Source organism: Chrysoperla carnea, chromosome 2 (assembly GCF_905475395.1).
Source record: "Chrysoperla carnea chromosome 2, inChrCarn1.1, whole genome shotgun sequence".
NCBI lineage: Eukaryota > Metazoa > Arthropoda > Insecta > Neuroptera > Chrysopidae > Chrysoperla > Chrysoperla carnea.
In genome coordinates, this window is record NC_058338.1 from 71338285 (window position 1) to 71357749 (window position 19465).

At 28.4% G+C, this 19465-nt stretch overlaps 1 protein-coding gene across 1 annotated transcript in view; it reads right to left on the reverse strand.

The window, feature by feature from the left end:
* The window catches only part of LOC123294294 (open rectifier potassium channel protein 1), a 29673-nt gene extending 12223 nt beyond the window's left edge, over positions 1-17450 (reverse strand). The window contains exon 1 of the mRNA XM_044875426.1: positions 17277-17450. Coding sequence (XP_044731361.1) covers positions 17277-17421 — 145 coding nt within the window. The 5' untranslated portion in view covers positions 17422-17450. The remainder of the gene's footprint in view (positions 1-17276) is intronic.
* Positions 17451-19465: the final 2015 nt, after the last annotated feature.

Here is a 19465-nt window from a genome sequence, read left to right on the forward strand (position 1 = left end):
AATGGAAAAATTCAAGATTAATAGAGTATTTCGACCAGTTAACGATTAAGGTTTCGTTAGTTAAATATGAGGAAAACTTAAAACGATCTCTCCGACCTGAAGTTCAATGACGTCAAAGTACTCCTGCTGTTAATAAACAGCCCTAAATGATTCATGGAGTAGTGGCCGGGGAAGGACAAACACTTTTTCGGTATCACAACGGACCATATGGTCTCAGTGTGTAGTATGGTCCCACCCCCAAGACAGCCATTCTAACCTAACCTAACCTAATATAAAACTATACATGCATACATACATCTGGCTGTAGGCTTGTGGTGTATGGTGTTTTGTTTGATGTTATTTAAGACTGGGAATGTTGTGATATAACATTATAATTGATAATGTTAAAGGGTTATATTATGATAATATTAATCACTACGTATGTTGAATGCATTGGAAATATTTGGTTGTGTGTTTTAATGATATTACCATATTTCAACAATTGGTTATTATACAATGCTAGAGAAAGCAAATTATTAAATGGTAGCAAATTATTAAATGGTACTTTGAGAGACATTCGGTAAAAGAATGTGTCAATTTATTTATTGAGGCATTTAAAGATAAGCAATCGCAAGCATTCGAACAGGGGGGGTAGTATATCTAGTAGTGAAGAAGTGGGCAAAGAAACTAGTGAAGAAATGGGCAAAGTAAATATTTATAAGCGGAACAATTTCAAATGTTTTAAATATGGAAAAATCCAAGAGATTTATGGTTGAGGATCCTTAACGCAGGGTGGAGTTTTGTGAAGCTGTTATGAGAAAGACGAACCGAGAAGATACTTTCATCAGAAATATTTTATTTACTGATGAAGCATCTTTTCTATTACATGAAAAATAACCCATTTGTCATGCGAAATAGGTCATCAGACAAATCAGCATCGGAAGGGTAACTCAAGGTACATTAGGTAGTGAATCCATGCCTCTATAGTATTATAAAAAATACCGGATCATACAAATTTATGAAATATAAACATAGTTTTTGGCTGTTTAATGTTGCATTTCAAAAAAATATTCGATGTATATAATATATAAATAGAAGGAGTAAAAGTAGGTACTAAGGAAAAACTATTTCAATTATTAGGAAGGTAAGATGAATACCATCCCCTGTTTATGTATCTACGCTTACAAAAGTTATTTTTTTAAATCATAATATTTATTAAGAATAAATTAGCTTCATAAATATTCGAAACCGTCAGTCACCGGGAATAATTAGCGCAAAGCTAATTTTAACACCATTCATTGATCACACTATCAATAGAAAATACACAAAAAACATGTAACTTTTAGCTTTAGGTTACAGTGTAGAGATTTCTTAAGTGAATATTTTAAAAACTATGAGTATACAATGTATACAGTATGGTTTTAAAAACAGAACAAAATTTCAGAAAAAAAATTATTTATCCGGAACTACTCGGAATAGGGTATATTCTATTATGTTTGAAAAAGTACCTCAAAATATTGATTTTCCAAATATAAAGCAACAAAAAATATTTCGGCAAAGCACACACGTTTTCTTGTCATGAAATCAAATTTAATTTTAAACCTTTTTTATAACAATGAAAGCCATAAACAAATTAGTAATTAATGTATATTATTTTTGCCTATATGATGTCATATCATGGTGGCTAGTGTCTTAAGTGGTCTTAAGTTACGTGATATATAGATTAAAAATTACGACTTTTAATTTTAATATAACAAAACAATAATGTGCTTTTATGACTCAAAATCAGAATATTTAAGTATATTTCTTTATGAATTTTAATTTTTATAAAATTTCATAATTTATTCGTCACTAACGAAAGTACCCTACGTTCACCATAGAATAAATATTGATTGATTGTGCATGATTAGACTCGTACTAACATACCCTGCCTCAATTTTTTAGCTTCAGACGATTTGGAAAGCATCCCTTATATATCCAGCTGAAGAACCCTACAGAGAAACTGGGCATCTCACAATCCAAAACTTCATTCAAACTATTTCAAAATCTTTTCCCGGAGACCAACGAACTGGGATAATTTGATCCACGTACGTTGCTCTTTAGAAAAAAAACACATGCCACATGATGTCGATTACAACTGATTCAGTGTAATCTAAAATGTGTATATTTTAGGCAGGGCTTACGAGTCCAACTTAGAAAATACAACAATAGAAAATTTTCCATTTAAATAAGGATGTATCAAGGTTATATATATTTCGATGTATTTAATGAATAAGATGAATTATAGGTAAAGTTTATGCCAGGCACTATAGTTTTATGATGTATTATATTTAAAAATTGTAAACCGAAGACGGAATTAAGGCATTGCAAAAGCTCGTGTGTTGGCGTTGTCCATATAAATAGTAACAATATACAATCATTATTTTTTACAAAATGTTAAATGTAAACAAATAATTAATTGCAAAAAAGAAAAAAAAAATTAAGGTATTATTAACGATAAGAATGTAGAATTATAGACAGATGTAGACGACACAAATCGGATTAAAATATCTTAGATTACATTAAACGTGTTCGGGAAATATATGTGGTGCTCTATAAAGATAATAAATTATTATTTATTAATTCCTACAGATTTATACAATAAATAGACCGTGAGCCCATTATGAAGCGAAATAAATTTCTATAATAGGCTTTTGTCCACTAAGAATAAATCGATTGGATAATAGTTTCAAATGATTAATCATGACATGTAGGTAACAAAACTCAAAATTAATTTTTATAAAATATAAAGAATATTCTAATTTTTTTAAATAATTTCTTTAAAATTATACACAGGGTCTCGTGACAGCAAACACTAATCAGATGTACTTTGAAGGTACTACGTCACGCCACATAAAAAGCTATGTAAGTTTACAAATACAAAAACATGTAAACTTGCAAATACATACTTGCAAACTTGCATATGATTGTATGTCACGGTTTGATATCATTCAGGGCCATAACATTATACACTGTTTTAGAAGTAAATTTGAATTGGTTTTTTAAATTGCAAAATACATAAGGTAAATGATATTTTTTTTTAAATAATATTTTCTTGATGTAAATCAGATAATTATGTAACGCATAAACTAATTTTTCAAATAAAGGCAAAAGAGTTTTTCGATTTTCGTGTTTTTCGACGACTTTTTTTTCTGCTGTAAATGCCAAATGAAAGTAATCGACTACAGAACACCTAAGTATACGTGGGAAAAAATTACAGAAAGTTTGTAACTGTCGAAAGGGTTGAAAAACAGAGTTGCAAAAAAATTACACTAGAGCTAAAGTTTAAGCTTAGTTTAATAAATTTATTTTTTACCAAATTTAGTTTTATAAATTTTCAAAAAGAATCATGAAATGTGCTTCATAATGGGTTCAAGATCTACTAGGCATTATAAAATACAAAAAAAGTTTATGATTATATTTTAATTATACAGTGGAAATGTATAATAAGGAAAAAGTGGTGATATAAGGTGGGTTTCTTTTTTTATTGGATAAATTTTGTTCGCAGGCTGTCTGTAAACAAATGTTCAATGTTTATTATTTGTGTTTGTTTAATAAACTTAGTATACAAAATTTACCGTCAAAGTCTCTCGATTTTAATTAACGTTTTTAAATAATCTGTTGAGCCAATCTTAATTAAAGAGAATTGAAAAAAGTGCACTCGCACCATAGGAATCGAACCTGAGCCTCTTGGATTCATGCCAAACGCCTAAGTCAGTTCAGCCATACGAGTTCCTAGACACAAAGTGTAATTTTTTCAACTAAACGAATTTTTATTTTTGTTGACAATTGACTATTTTGCTCATTTACAAACTCGACCTCACTCTTTAAGTCCTAAGCAGCTATAAAATTTCAGCTTGTTATTTTTTCTCGCTTTTGAGTTATCATAATCACAAACGTGAAGACGGATAACCGGAAATGGACTTTTTATTTGATTTTATTAACACCTATACCAAAATTTTGTCCGTAGCATCAATATTTTTAAGCGTTACAAATTTGGGAGTAAATTTAGTATACCTTGATTTAATTAATGTGTACATGGTATAATAATTAGTTGTCTAATTTTCAAAACTCTCATTATTGTATTTGTAAAATGTCAACAAATCAGATCAGATTAAACTATAAATCTATAGATTTGATCGTGTATGGTTGCTTTGGATATTTAAAAAAAGTTTTACTTTGACTCTAATAAATTGTAATCGATGATAAAATTTCGGAAATGTACAGTATACCTATATCTATCATTACCAAAAAACAAAAAATTTAGAAAAACATTTTCTTCTACTTTGATAACAAAAGTTAATACTGAATACCACTAAATGAATTTTACAGTAATTGCACATTGTACGTAGATATACACCTGTTTAAATTATCTTTGAAAATTTTGAAAATTAAATAATTTTTATATCAAATATCTACAGTTTTATAAACTCGTGATTATAGCAGAATTTACTGGTTGTGTTTGATAATGTCATTTTTTACGTTTTTTTATTTACAAATATTTTGTTTAATGATTATTTAAGGGAAATATATTTTTATTGATCCTTGAAAATAAAAATAAAGTGAGATTTATTCAGCGATTAATAAACTTATTATTATAACTAGATAATCCGTGCGAAATTTTCGTACTCCCAAGCAGCCATTCGGTTTACCCCAAGTAGGCACATCTATAGAATTTTGTACATACATGACAATTTTGCACATCAAAATGCACTCGTCAAAATATCAAATATAAAATATTTGAGCAATTAATATATCATATTATAAATATTTTTTTCAGAATAATTTTATAGAAATTGAGTTAAAACTTAAAGGGGGCTCTTGGACTTCTCAAGGAAATCTTCCTACTTTTAAAGACATATGGGTACTACGATGACCTTCTCTTCAAGTGTTTCCATTTGACTTCTATTGGTCTGTTTCGGTAGTGAAGTGACGAAATTGATGGTGAGAAATTAGAAAAAAATAATATATCCAGTGTCGTAGCAATGATGTTTTCCGTAGGGGAATACTTATCGGAGCCGTTTATAAAACGATCGAAAAAATGATAAATTTGAGAAGTATAACAATCAAACGGAAATTTTTTTGAAGAAATTGGAGCCTATAGAAGCTTGCAGCCAAGTAAATGGAAAACGTGTTCAAACTTTTTGCAGCAATCGAAACTTTTCTATTAGGAACAGCAGTGTGCGAATCATCCTTTTCGGTTCTACATACGGTTATTTCACGATTTAATTAACCCAAAAATTCGCAAAGTGCAATTATTTAAAAAAATAAATAAAAATAATAATTAAGTAAATGTTATGTGCAACCTATAGGTTTGCTACGGGGTTGATTATACCATGGAGTTTTTAGATTTATAAATACGAAGTGGCACGGATTCTAAAATACCAACCAACAAACTGTAATGCAAATCGGTGAAAATTAATTCATATAAATAAAATTTTTATTTTTATTTATTAGTAAACAATTACAGACAAACCTGAATAAGCGAGAGTTCAAAGGAGCACAATCTCATTCTCGCATATAGAGGTTTCTCACTAACCCGAGTTTCTCGCTAATGCAGGTATATGAATGGGTAGCGTTTCTCTCTTATAGAGGTACGCAGCAATAACAAGTCACAGCAAGTACGAATCGAATGTAGTAAATAGTTCCCACTAAATAATATAAATAAATAAAGCTCGACTGTTGCTTATAGAGGTATAGAGATAATTAAGTAGCAGTCTCACTTACGGAGGTCGATTAGTGAAAAACGACTTTCTCTTACAGAGGTTTCTGTTTCTCGCTAATAGAGGTTTTGGGAGCTTGGGTCCTGGCTATTACTCTCACTTATAGAGTTTTTTCACTTATTCAGTTCTCACTTACCCAGGTTTGACTGTAATTGTATAAAAACAAAACTGATTTTCGTGGTGTCACTTAAATTAATACTGACTTTGGTCAATTCAAAAGAACAATAAAATTATTCATTTTTTAGACTTATAAATCAAAGCTATTCATTAATAATCAGTTAATTATAATATTTAAATTATCGTATTGAATATTTAATTAGTATCCACAGCATGAATTGTTTATATGTTTTTATATAACTTTAGAAGATGAGTTCATTAGAAATGTAGCCAAGGCGTCTCTCTAACTATAGTGCGTTTATATCATTAATACAAAGTTTGTTCTTTTTGGCTCGGTGTTGGGATAAAAGGTAAGAAGTTAAAAATTTGCAAGTAGCTTCAACTAGTGGTCTTGTGGAACATGTCGAAAAACTTTACTGTCAAAAATTTTCGAAAACCAAATAAATGGCGGCCGCCATAATTGTGTTGATTTTTTAAATTCTTATAATTTTATAAAAAATAATTCAAGCACTGACATTCAACACTTTTTATACAGAGTATTTCAACAAATAACTTAGTCAATCTTTGGATTTCATTTTTATTCTACTTTAGTACAGAATCTGTTACTTAGCTAAACAAAAAATTAGGAAATAATTTATAATTTAAAAAAACTAAAAAAACAAGCTTTATTGCACTAAAAAATGGATAACAATTTTCATTGTAAAAAGCGTAGAGTGCTCATTATCTGTCAAATCAGCTAATTTAAAGAATGAATGTAAAAAGCACCGCACGCTTTGAATTTTATATTACAGTGTTAATTATGATCCACTTTTTAGTGCAATAAAGCTTGTTTTTGTAAAAAAAAAAGTTATTTTAAAAATATGAAGTTTATAGCTAGCTAATCGAGAAGTTAGTTTAAAATCAATAAAGCTTGTTTTTATTAAAAAAAAGGTCTTATTAAAACTTTTATTTTCTACTTTTTAATATTGGTTTTTTTCATTTTCATCCAGTTCTTATTTATGTTCAAAATTTAAAGTTTCTAGCTAATCGAGAAGTTAGTTTACAATGAATTACAAAATTTGACCTAGTCAGAGTCTACTGAACTTTCTCTCCGAACTTTCTCTCCACGACTTCTTTTAAAAGTGCTGCGTTTTCAAATGAGCATGATAACGGCATATTTAAGCTATCGATCTAAATAAAAAGGTACCTGGGAATTTTTCGGACACTATGACCACTTGATAACATTAAAATTATTAAACAATTCAGCAAAAGTGAACTATATATGTATTGAAAAACAAAAATACTAAAATACAGCATGTTCGAAGTGGCAGACAAGCTCACCGGCGCGGTTTAGTATTTTTGTCGTACGTAATATTTTTCGATTTATCTTGCAAATGCGTTAAAATAATAAGTATGCATTCATCAAGAAAGTTCGGCATTGCATTCGAAATATGCCCTATTGAAAATTCAGCACTTTCGAAGAAAGTCGTAGAGTGTTTGGTCGACTCGCCAAAAGGAAGCCACTCATAAAGTTTCAAGTATGTATTAATCATTTATCAAAAATTCGCCCTAGTAGCTCAGTTGGTTGAGGCGTAACCAATTCCGTTCGCGGTACGCCTTCCTTTTGATGGGATGGTGTATTGCATGGTTTATGCATGAAGAAGGAGGTACACTCAGCCTCTGGAAATAATTGAGGAGCTGATAAATGAAATTATCATCGGAAAATGTGGTAAAACACATATATGGTATCACAATGGGCACTATAGCCTAAATGTGTCCATCGTGGACAGCCAATATAACCTAACCTAATCAAAAATTGGTGCTGTCCCTCGAACTACACAGCATGAAAAAATTATATTCATTTGTATTTTTTTCAGTGCTTGACAGATCATATGATTAAAAAATAATATATTGATCCAATTATAATTTGTATACATTTTTTTTTTTGAAAAGAATTATTTAGTTAAATAAAACTAAAATTACCAATCAGTTTAAAAAAAAAACAATTAATGATATTTTATTAAATTTAATAGTAAACGATTATCATTATAACTTTAAAAATTTTTTTCATTTACATTTTAGTTAATTATAATTATTAATTTAGATAAACGCTTTGAAAGCTTTGAAAAAAGTCACGTGAAAAATTTGCATTAAAATAATACGTAACTAAAATAATGGAAACTTTTAAATTATCTGTTTTTCATACTTTGATTAATATTATTGATGCAGAATAGTGTAGAAAAGAAGACTGACAGGTAAGACGAGTTTTAGTCTGTTAAATTTTTAATATTAATCCCACTTCCTCTCATTCACATCCTCTCCACCGCTCCCCATCTCTCTAATTTCACCAGAATTATATAATCCGTTGAATTCGTTTTTATTTTATGGCATATTCTGTACAATATATGTATTGTTAAAAAAATAATGAATAAAAATTGAACTGAATTGAATTTAAAATTAAAAACAAGTGAAAACAAACAATTGACTGAGTTAATTGTTGAAATACCATGCATAGACAGCGTTGATTACTCTATCACATGTACACATACATACATGTCACACATACATAACTGATATTCCCATATAATACATACTATTCAATTTACGCCTAATTTGCGCCCTCGCGGGTAAACAGTGATGTTTACAAAAAAATGTTTCAAACAAAAGTTGTTTATTTTTTCATAAGGAACATTTTTTACATTTAAACTTTTGTTCTATCTCTAACAGTTTACGTAAATGAGACGAACTCGACCACACTTTTTACGTTCTGAGTACACTGTAAAAATTTCAGATTGATATCTTTTTTCGTTTTTGAGTTATCGTGTCCACAGACGGACAGACGGACGGACATACGGAAATGGACTAATTAGGTGATTTTATGAACACCTATACCAAAATTTTGTTCGGAGCATCAATTTTTTTAAGCGTTACAAACCTGGGATTAAACTTATTATGCCTTGCATTTTACATATATGCTTGGTATAAAAAGTTAAAGTTTAAAAGTTTTCTTCTTCAAAAAAATATCTTCAGTGTAAATAAACTATTTTTAAGACATTGTAACCTATGATTGAAAAGGGAAATCTGAAAAAATATCCCACCAATTAAATATAATCGTGAAGTTTTGTTCGCAGGTATCTTCTAAATGAAAAAGTGGTGGAAACGCATGGAAGCGTTATATATTTATTTTCCATACTGGACATTTTAAAATGTCCTTGATATTCCTTTACTCATGTTATAATAGAAATTTACATCAATTGTTAGTATTCCTTTACATTCAAGTTTATTTCGATAATTTCCATTCAAGTTTACTTCGAAATTAAACGATTTAACAGCCCCAATCTATTTTTTTTTTTGGCCAGAAATGACTTTTATATTTCAGATAAACAAACTTAGTTGAAAGTTTTAGTTACAAGATTTTGTGAGATTTATATTCTCGATAGTTATATCACATATAACTATTGAGAATATATATTGTAGTCCAATCTATCACTTTTGTTAAAATGTGGATATTAGTGACCAACGGATTGTATAAAGATTTCATTTTTAAACAGTCATTCTAATGAAAATGCAAACAATCAAAAACATTTTGGTACTATAATAACACATATATTTATATTAGTTAATTTAAGAAATAAAAAGTACAAATTATTTTATTCAATTTTATTAAATAAATCCATGCAATAAAAATATTTAAGTAGGATTTAAAATAAAACCTAATTTTAGTTAGTAAAAATTATTATTGTTGTTATTATTATGTGTATAGTAACATCTCAAATCGACAGTTTTAACTGGAAGTAGGTAAATTTCCTCTTTCTATTCCTCTATTTGCATTCATCTGCCGTGTTCTGGTAAAAGAGTGTACCTGTAATAAGATTTTTATTATATTTTAGACTCTAAATCAGGCATGGTCAAACGTGGCTTAGAGAAGTCACTCAGACTTATGTAACTAACAGACGAATAAGACAGTGATAACCTAACCAAAAATACGAGTAAGTCAGAGAGACAAAATTTTTTTTCTACCTATTTCATTACTATTAGAGAAATTGAAATAGAAAGAAGAGTCGTATACCCGTCTCGCTTCCTCCTGTATGAGCAATGCAGACTTGGATAAAGAGACACACAATAAAGTTGTTTGTTTTTCGGATATGACATTTCGATAGTTGTAAATTGTCTACCATTTATTTGACAGTACTGCAGACAAAAAAAAATCATTGAAAAAACGAAACCAAACTTACTTTTATTAGTCCACCAAATAGCAAAAATAGTAATTGAAATTTCGATTCATTTTATAGACTCGCGGCCTGTATGTTACTGATGTGGGTTTATCTTACGTGATTACAGATCCCTAGATACCTTCAGTTTTATATACTGGCTCTCATAATAATAATTATCTTTAACCTTGTAAAGTTCATGTTGAATTTTATTACCTTAAAAAAGTGCTCAATTTACTTACATCCATTAGTAACATCTTTAATAAATCGACAGTTTTAAATGACATACGTAACAATTACTTATCTAACTCACTGGATATTACAAAATTTTTAAACTTGAGTCAACATTAGGTACGTTTTATTATTAAATAGTGAATTAAAGACAATGTCAAATAATCCTTAGGTACTTCCTTAATCAAATATTATTATAGACTTGTTTGTTTTTAGATCTTTGATTACATAATAATTATACGTCGAATAACGGATGAACCAATTTAGTTGAAATTTAGTATGCAGATTTCAGTTTGGATAATCTAATTGAAGCTATTTCTTGAGAAGTATGGACTATTAAGCTATATAATCGCATCAAATGTGTCAAATAAAGTATTATTACTTAATAAATGATGTAAAAAAAATTTACTTGATTTAAAAGTGTACAAGGCCACAAATAAAAATAGAAATAGTTTCGAAGAATTTTCAATTGAATATGATTTTAAGATTTTAATTTTTATATTATCTGCTCGGAAATGAACGTTGAAGTGATGTTAATAAGTGTTATATGTTTAAAATAAAGTCAGAAAGATCCTGCCTTCTTAGATCATACAAATTTAAGCTGAGAAGATAGGAACCATGAAAGCGCTTTGTTTGATAAAAATTCTGACAAAATTGGTCCCATTCAATTTTTCGTCGATAGAGTAGATTTAAAGAACATCTTTCCCAGGTTTAAATACATGAATAGAATACTTGTGCGTGAATTTATTATAATAAAGATATTAATGTATTAAATATATATTTCGAGTGTGCAGATGTTAGTGACTGTACATCTCCTAAACGGACGGACCGATTTGGATAAAATTTTGTGCATGTGTTCAAGTGGATCCGATGATGGTTTAGATTTACCATTCGGTCAACTAAAACTATTTTTGAGGGCTCTGCACCAAAAATATTAAATTTAATCAAATGGTGGGAGCGCATATAAATCATATACTACACTATATTACAACGCTATGTATTTTTAATAGTATTGAGAGGTATTATTTATTATTATTCAGGTATTTTGAATAGGTATTTATTAGAGCTATTTGCGAGCGCAGCGAGCTCCACTGCCTAAGGCTAAAGCCAGGCCAACGGCTGAAGGCAGGCCGTGGCCTGTCGAATAGATTGGACTAAAATTTAGGTTTATCGGGATGGGTTTCGCGGGATGTGTGTATAAATATGTGTAGGTGTATTAATGAATTTTTAGTGATGTTCCCACAGGACAATGTCTGTCGGATCTGCTAATTTTATTATAAAGCGCAGAAAATAGTTTTAAAAAATTTAATAATAAGGGTTTTCTCTGCACCAGCACCAACATAAACAATTTCTGCAAACAACTCAAGAAAATTTTAAAATATTATTCAATGATCATCGTGAAATAAGTTCTGTGCTAATCAACAAGAGGATTGAAAGAAGTGTACATATGTTTGTATGCACCGTATCGTGTAGACATGTAACCTGCAGCTTTTAGGCATGTAGATATGCCTTTAACGGGTGGAGAAGCATTGTGATATAATACACGATGTTGCTGGACTTGCCACTTCAAAATTCATGGAAGTCGAGACATAAATAAGACATATTCAGTAGATAGCTAAATTAATTAAATTATATCATAATAATTATACCATATTTTTGATGTTTTTATACCCAGTTTACCAGCATTGAAAATCTCGAAGGTTTATGTTTATGTCGTAAGTCGAAATAAACTGCACAATTTCTGGAGTATCCCAATCAAATTTGGAGAGGAGACAATCCTAAGTAAAGAAAACTCTACCTTGTATTCCGTATTTCTAGATATTTATACCAATTTGCGAACAAACTTGTAACAAAACTTCGTTTTAATTTAAAAAAAATATTTTTTCGATATAATTTATTAAGATATCTTTTCAACAGGCGCTATTAATTAATAAATCGCATAATTAGTATTAAATTGTTTTAATACTTAGAATTATAAAATCTTTGAAAAACAATAAATTCACCTACTTAAGTTGATTGATAACGTCAATAATTCTATTTAATGAATGGAATTTTCACAATTTTAAGTACACCGATTAAATATTATTTTTATATATATTTTTATTTTATCTCAAAATTTAGATCAATTGGCGGTCGGTAGGCCACACTTTGATGTTTCAACAATACTATGAATTTTCAATATTTATCGTGTTTATTATTGATTAAGAAGCAGGAGTCCATTTTATAGATTAGTCGGTTCTAATCGTTGTAAAATTTCTAGATAAATAGGTACAATAAAAAAATTTAAAATATCTAGAAAATCTATGAGTTTTGTTTTGCGTCTTTTGTAAATTGCATCAATATAATGTTTCTCATCATAATAAACATTTTGTCCGAACATGAAACGATTTGCAAAGTTTCTGATTCACTTAGAATGAATCAGTAGCGTTATCGTAAAATCTGAAGAAGTTACACAGTACCTATATAGACCTTAAAAATTAAATGGAATACGCCAGAAATTTAAATTGTAAAATTTATTCAATTTTCAATAAGCACAGGGGACACACTAGTTTGCTAGTTTGCTAGTAAACACGTAGTATAACGCCACCTACCCTCCATTACAGAATTGTAACGCTTCATTATGGGTTGACAGTCTAAAATTAATACCTTTGTCTTCAGTATAAACTGTATGATTTCACATCGCTTCCACCATTTTGATACAAAACCATTTCATCATTCTTTTTCATTCACGCTCAGATATTGCTTCAAAAGTTTTTTAATTTTATTAATGGGAGACCAAGACGTCTTGGTATTGATCTTGGTATCGGTTTTGCATTATTAGTTTTAGCCTTGGTCTTAGTTTTGCAAAAATATTTCTTGGTTTTGCATAATCGAGTCTTGGTCTTGCAGAGTTGAGTTTTGGTCTTAGTCTTGCAAAAATAATCTCAATCTTGGTCAATCAAGACTTGTTTTCGATCTTGCATCAACCACATTTTGAATTTTTAAGTTGCGATTGAGTTTTATTGTATAGATATATTAAGTATTTTAAAACTCAATGAAAAATATTTAAAAGTATATTCTTGAAATGTTTTAATAAATACTGAAATTCTCTTTAAATTTGATTACAGGTTTATGTTATAAAAAGAAACCTATACCTATTCTCATTCCCTAGATAATTTGAATATAGAGTCAAACTTGAATAGAAGAGAACTGGGTAATCGAGAAAACTCCAACTGAGAATATTTCTCAGGTCCCGGACTTGGACGTCGCAAAAACCTTTATAGGTAAGTGAGAAAAAAAACCTGTATAAGTGACTTTTTCTCTACCCGACCTCTATAACTGACAGTCTTTTGCTATGTATGATAATAATAAATTATGCTTTGCTACCTATGTTCATAACTAAATATAACTTCACGGTTCCTTCAACTCTCTCTTAACCAGGTTTGACTGTATTTACTTTGATGATTCAGATATAATAAAAAATCACATTGAAAAATTCTCAGTTATTTTCAACAATAAGTTTGAAATAAGTCTTGGTCTTGCACAAATTAGTATCGGTCTTGCAGAGTTGGGTCTTGGTCTTGATCTTAATTCATATATAGATATCTTGGTATAGGCCTTGTCAAAGTGAAACTAAATTAGTCTTGGTCTTGAAAAATTTGCAAGATCAAGGTCAAGGCTCTAAGACCAAGAATAATTTTGCGCAGCACTATAAAATCGAGAGTCGAATCAATGGATAGTTGTGGAGAAAAATCGGCGCTTTTTTGAGACGTTTTTTTATATATACATATATAAAAAAACAGAATTTCATTTACTTTTAGTGTATTAATAATAATTAAATTATTTCAAATATATGTATCCATAAGTACTAATTAATTGTTTATACATGTTTATACATTTGTTATTATTATTGTTATTATTATTATTACTATTATGGTTTTACTTTACAAAGTATCTCGGAAATTTACACAAAAATATCAGAATTAGACATATAGAATGTATTTATTATACATTTGCTCATTTTAATTTCATTATTTTGAATAAACAAAGACAATATGAAATATTATAATTTACTAATAAGTAAGGGAGGATGTAGTACCTAGAATCAAAATTTACTTTTCTATTAAAATATCACAATGGAGATTGGATGGATGAATGTTTATCACGACAAAACGCTCAATCACGCAAAAACGGATAAAAGGATCTGGATGAAATTTGACACAGAGATAGATTATAGTCTAGAATAGCACAAACGCTACTTTTTATCTCGGTAAAATGTATGGTTCCCGTGGTATAGAAATGTTTTAATTTTTCATAGAGCAGAGGATCAACATGACTTTTGCATAGGTAGTGGTAGTTTAGGAGTCAGAAAATGACATAGGCTAATTTTTATCCCAAAAAAATGGAAATTGGAATTCTACACAGTTTTCTCTCTGTTTTGAGTGTTCAGCAATAGCTTCAAATAGTAATTATATTGATTCGGGGTGAGTGAAAAAGCTTACTCACCAACAACCAATGATCTACGTTGAGTATAATATTTTTAAAATAACATTTTCTGCTTTTAAATAGGCAGCCAGAGAATTAAATTTTTTCGCAAAAAAAATTTATTTTAAGTTTATTCGAAAACAAAAAAATATAGACAATCAGTTTTCAGCCTACCTGCATTCTCATACAATACCCTCTCTTTTCTGTATAATTACTCTTAAAATAGAAAGCATTTATAGTATATAAGCATATTTAATGGACTCTATAGCCTAAGTGTGTCCTTCGTAGGCAGCCAATATAACCTAACCTAACCTTACCATATAAACATATTTAGTATATTGTAGTATATCTACCGAGATACTACAAAAGATTCAAGAATCCAAAAAATTCAAATTTCAAAAAATACAAAAATTCAAAGATTTGACCATAGGTACTACATTCTTCCCTATACTAAATTGTATGTAAATGACTTAATTTAAGTAATTTAAACGACGGATTAGGTATAAAGCTACCGTTTGTTATTGGGCTTATTTGCAACAAGTTAAACATTTTTTGTAGGCCTTAGATAGATAGTTTAACAACCACGAGCAATGGTGATTTTGAGAGAGCTGCCATTATTAAGGTTAATCCTCGCAGGTTAAATGAAAATTATCTTCTTGATGAAAATTTAACAAAGAAATCCCTTTTATTTTATATATTCACTCAGACGAGAAGTTAAACTCGCTACTTGAAATATATTTTTCTTAATTTCTAAGAATTTGCTTTTTTTGCTTATACCGTATTGAAAATGTATTGTGGGGTCAGAGTACTTGATTGCACACAAAATAATTAAAACTAACTATTACCCTTACAATATTTGTAGCTTATGAATTATGATAAATCCATTTGAACTTGAATGGTATTTGTCAGTGATAATGAATGAAAATAATTTAAATTTATGGAAATTTATATAAAACGATTATTTTTTTTATCTATTCAAAAATACTATTTGCCAATTACTAGAATAAATTACTAAACGCATTATAAAATTGTTTTATTATAACTAACTGTTATATTGGGTGGCCCAAAGTAGCTACCTGGTAACCTTGTTTATGAAATAGCACAATGGATGGTGGTGTTTAACCCACAGTATATTTAAAAATTAAATTTTTAAAACAAGAAAATAACAATTTTATTTTTGAATAGTATTAAACAGAAATTTTTAAAAAGTTACATATTTTATCAGAAAATTTTTCTTTTATCTCTTATTATTTAAATGATACTTGGTAACTAACTCAAAGTCTCAAATTTTTGCTTGAGTTGCCAGTAATTTTTCGCGGATAAAAGTGAAACTGTGGCAGCTCCGTACATGACCTTTAATTTTATGCTAAAAATCGAACGGATAAATAACCAAGAAATTTACAATATTTGTTTGTAAATTTATTTATTACCTCGTATCTTCCAAAAGACTCGATGGATTTTGATAGTAAAGATATCGTTATATTCGTCTTAAAAACCTAACTGTCCTTAGATTGGTACTTCGAAAAAAAAGACAAAAATGGCTGATTTTTGGAGCGAAACAGTAATACATTAATAAACAAAAATTAACTAAATCTATCGAGTAGGGTATCCAAATAAAAGAAATTAAAAGGGGGTTACAATATGTTAAATTTAATGAATAATAATGTTTAAAAGTTTTATTATAGTCTAGTAAGAGGGTTTTTTAGTGCTCAGATACTAAAAAGTCTAAAATAAATAAAAAATATTCAAAAAAATAAAAAACCTGGCAGTGTTAAATAAAATTTGCAAAGCAAGAAACAAGTCCAGTAGTTTAAATAGCAACTTTAATAAGCGGGGCCCATTAAAATGTAGACCGGCTCAAATCTTCCCAATAATGGGCCCTAACTGTTAAAGACGCTGTGTAAACTACTGGACTTGTTTCTTCCTAGATTTTATTTAACCCAGTCGGGTTTTAATTTTTTCAAATTTTTTATTTATTCTGCAAATCTATTATTAACAACTGTATAGTTAGGTATTTAAAAATTTTGTTTAAAATTTGTAACGTTTAGAAATTTTATTAGAAGGCAAATGATTTTGAATTGATGAACGACTAAAATTCGATGAGGGAATTGTTTTTCAAAAAACGAATCTTTTAAACCATCTATATACTAAATAGAAAAAACTTCAAAGACAAAAAAATAATAGTTTTAAGGGATGATTGAGTTGAAATGTCGGAAATAATTCAAGATGAAATTTATTACTTTCCTAATTTTCAATACTTAATAACTTGGCTTTTTGATATCAAGACATTCGAACATTTAAAAAATAATAAAAATTTATTGATTTAAAATGTACCATAACATTTCAGTTCCAATTTTGAGGGACACTTTCTTCTTGTCCCTCTTACTCAGTAAATTATGTGACCTAGAGTACAAATTTATTTTAAATTTTATGAGTTTTTAAAATAATTTAAAAAATATAACAAGTTTTAAGGATTCTATTGGTGATAATATAAATAAATATTTTTGTAAATAATTATTTTTAAAAAAATTACCATAAATTTCAATTTTTTCAGCATTCTCTTCAAGAATTTTCGCATGTTCTTCGGCACTTTCAATAACATAAAAGAAACCAGCACCCATTAATAAATAAATTAAAAATAAACCCAATAAAACGGTCCATTGTTTTTTGGACATCATTTTCGGAACAAACAAAAAATAAAAATTATCACTTATAAATCACAATTAAAATTTTAATACTGAGATGTAATGGATTGATTTAGCGCTTAAATATAACGTTTTTATTTTTGTGACGCGATTTTTTTTAGATGAAATTAAAAATTAAACTATATTTAAAAAAAAAAATACTGAAATTTGAATATATTAACACTAGAATCACAATTGATTTATCACTTTTTTAAGTCAAAAATTTATTCGTATATCTGTGTATATTTGAGTTTATGTGGATTTAAAATTATTCGCATTAATTGAATTTCATCACAATTCATGTCAGACGGAGAAGAATCTCTCAATTGAAGAAAATTAATAATTGGAGGAACGGAAAGACTTAATTTACAATGTTTTCTTTAAAGAGATCGTTTTTTTTATTTTTGAGATGAATTATTATTTATAATAAAAATTTATTATAAATGTTCAGGTAAATCTTTTTGTAATAACAATAACATTAATATTTTCACGTATGTTATTATAATAATTGTTGCACGATTTAAATTGATTTTGTTATGATTGAGCGTTAATATTTGATTCTTCATTTTTTATCCAAAGTTTTCTTAACATGACAAAATAAGTTAATTTAAACTAGATTATTTAAAAAAATATAATGTTTAGTTCCACACTCAGCACTGATTTAGTTTAGTTTAACTAAACGTAAAATGAATTACTAAAGTTACTACGTTGGACTGATTTGTGTAATCACATCAAGTAATGTGTTATTATTACAAACTGTTGTAAAATTAACTTTTATTAACGTTTATATAAGGCTTTTGATATAAATAAATAAATGTGATTAGAGTTTAGTCAAGTGATCCATGTTTTATAAATGTTTGATTCGTTTTTTTTGTTGTTATTGTTGGTTAAAAAAAGAACAGTGGGGGGAGTTTTTTTTGAAGAACTTATTGATTGATTAGAACAATTATTGTTAATCGATATATTACCTAGTTTATCTATTTGTTTTAATTTATCAATAATTTAATTGTGTGTTTTTTTTGAAATTTGTTTATCAACATTAGATATAAAATCTTGTACCTACCTAGGAGACAATCAATTTTTCTTCTCCATTTAGTTCAAAATACATTTGTTGATCTTTAAAACTCGGCGAGCTGTAAAGATCAACCATATACCATATATTGGTGGGAACGTTATATAAAGATTTTGAGTTGACAAAATTCGTTAATTAGAGGTATAGTATTTACACTTGTTTGATAGTTGAAAATATTTAAACTGTTTCTTGATAGTTAAAAATTCGTTATACAGAAACTGTTAGCAAAAAATGTTCGCAATGTAAAGGTATATCTTACATTGACTCTTATGGACAATTCAAGTGGATTACGAAGAATTGGTTAAATTGAGGGATTCGTTATATTGAAATGGTTATATTTAAAAAAATTTAGTTTTATTGGGTTAGTAGATACGTGGTCCTGGGAGAGAGAAAATTTCACATTAAAAATGGTTTTGAAGGTTTTTTTAAAAGTGGGGAAATAAAATCGGGAAGATCGGCAGATATTATAATTTACTATTATAATAAATATTATAATTATTTAAGAATTATATTTTTTTTTGATGGATGGATTCATTTAGAGAATTACTTTTAATTTATTTTTTTTTGTAATTATATTGTAACTATTTTGTATTATTTTGATAACTTGGCTCGCAATGTCAAGAAAATTTGTAAAATTGTTTAATATGTCAAATAAATGAAAAAATTAAACCTTGGCGAGATAGGAGAAAGATGAGATATCGCCAAAAATTTCGCCTCACCTGAGCAACTCTTTCATAGAAAATCTTTTACAAGATCATACGTTTTTAGTAAATTAATTAGGTACTTAAGATAGATGACCTTAAATGACCTTAATATGACCAAAATGGGAATCGCTAAGAGGAAAAACGAGTGGATTTTCTGCAGCACAAGAGTTTGTTATTTCTCCAGTACAGCACTATCCTGTAAATCACCCAAGTTTCGGTTGTCTTTAGCTAGCATTTTCCCTTTCGCTCTTAAATTTACTTT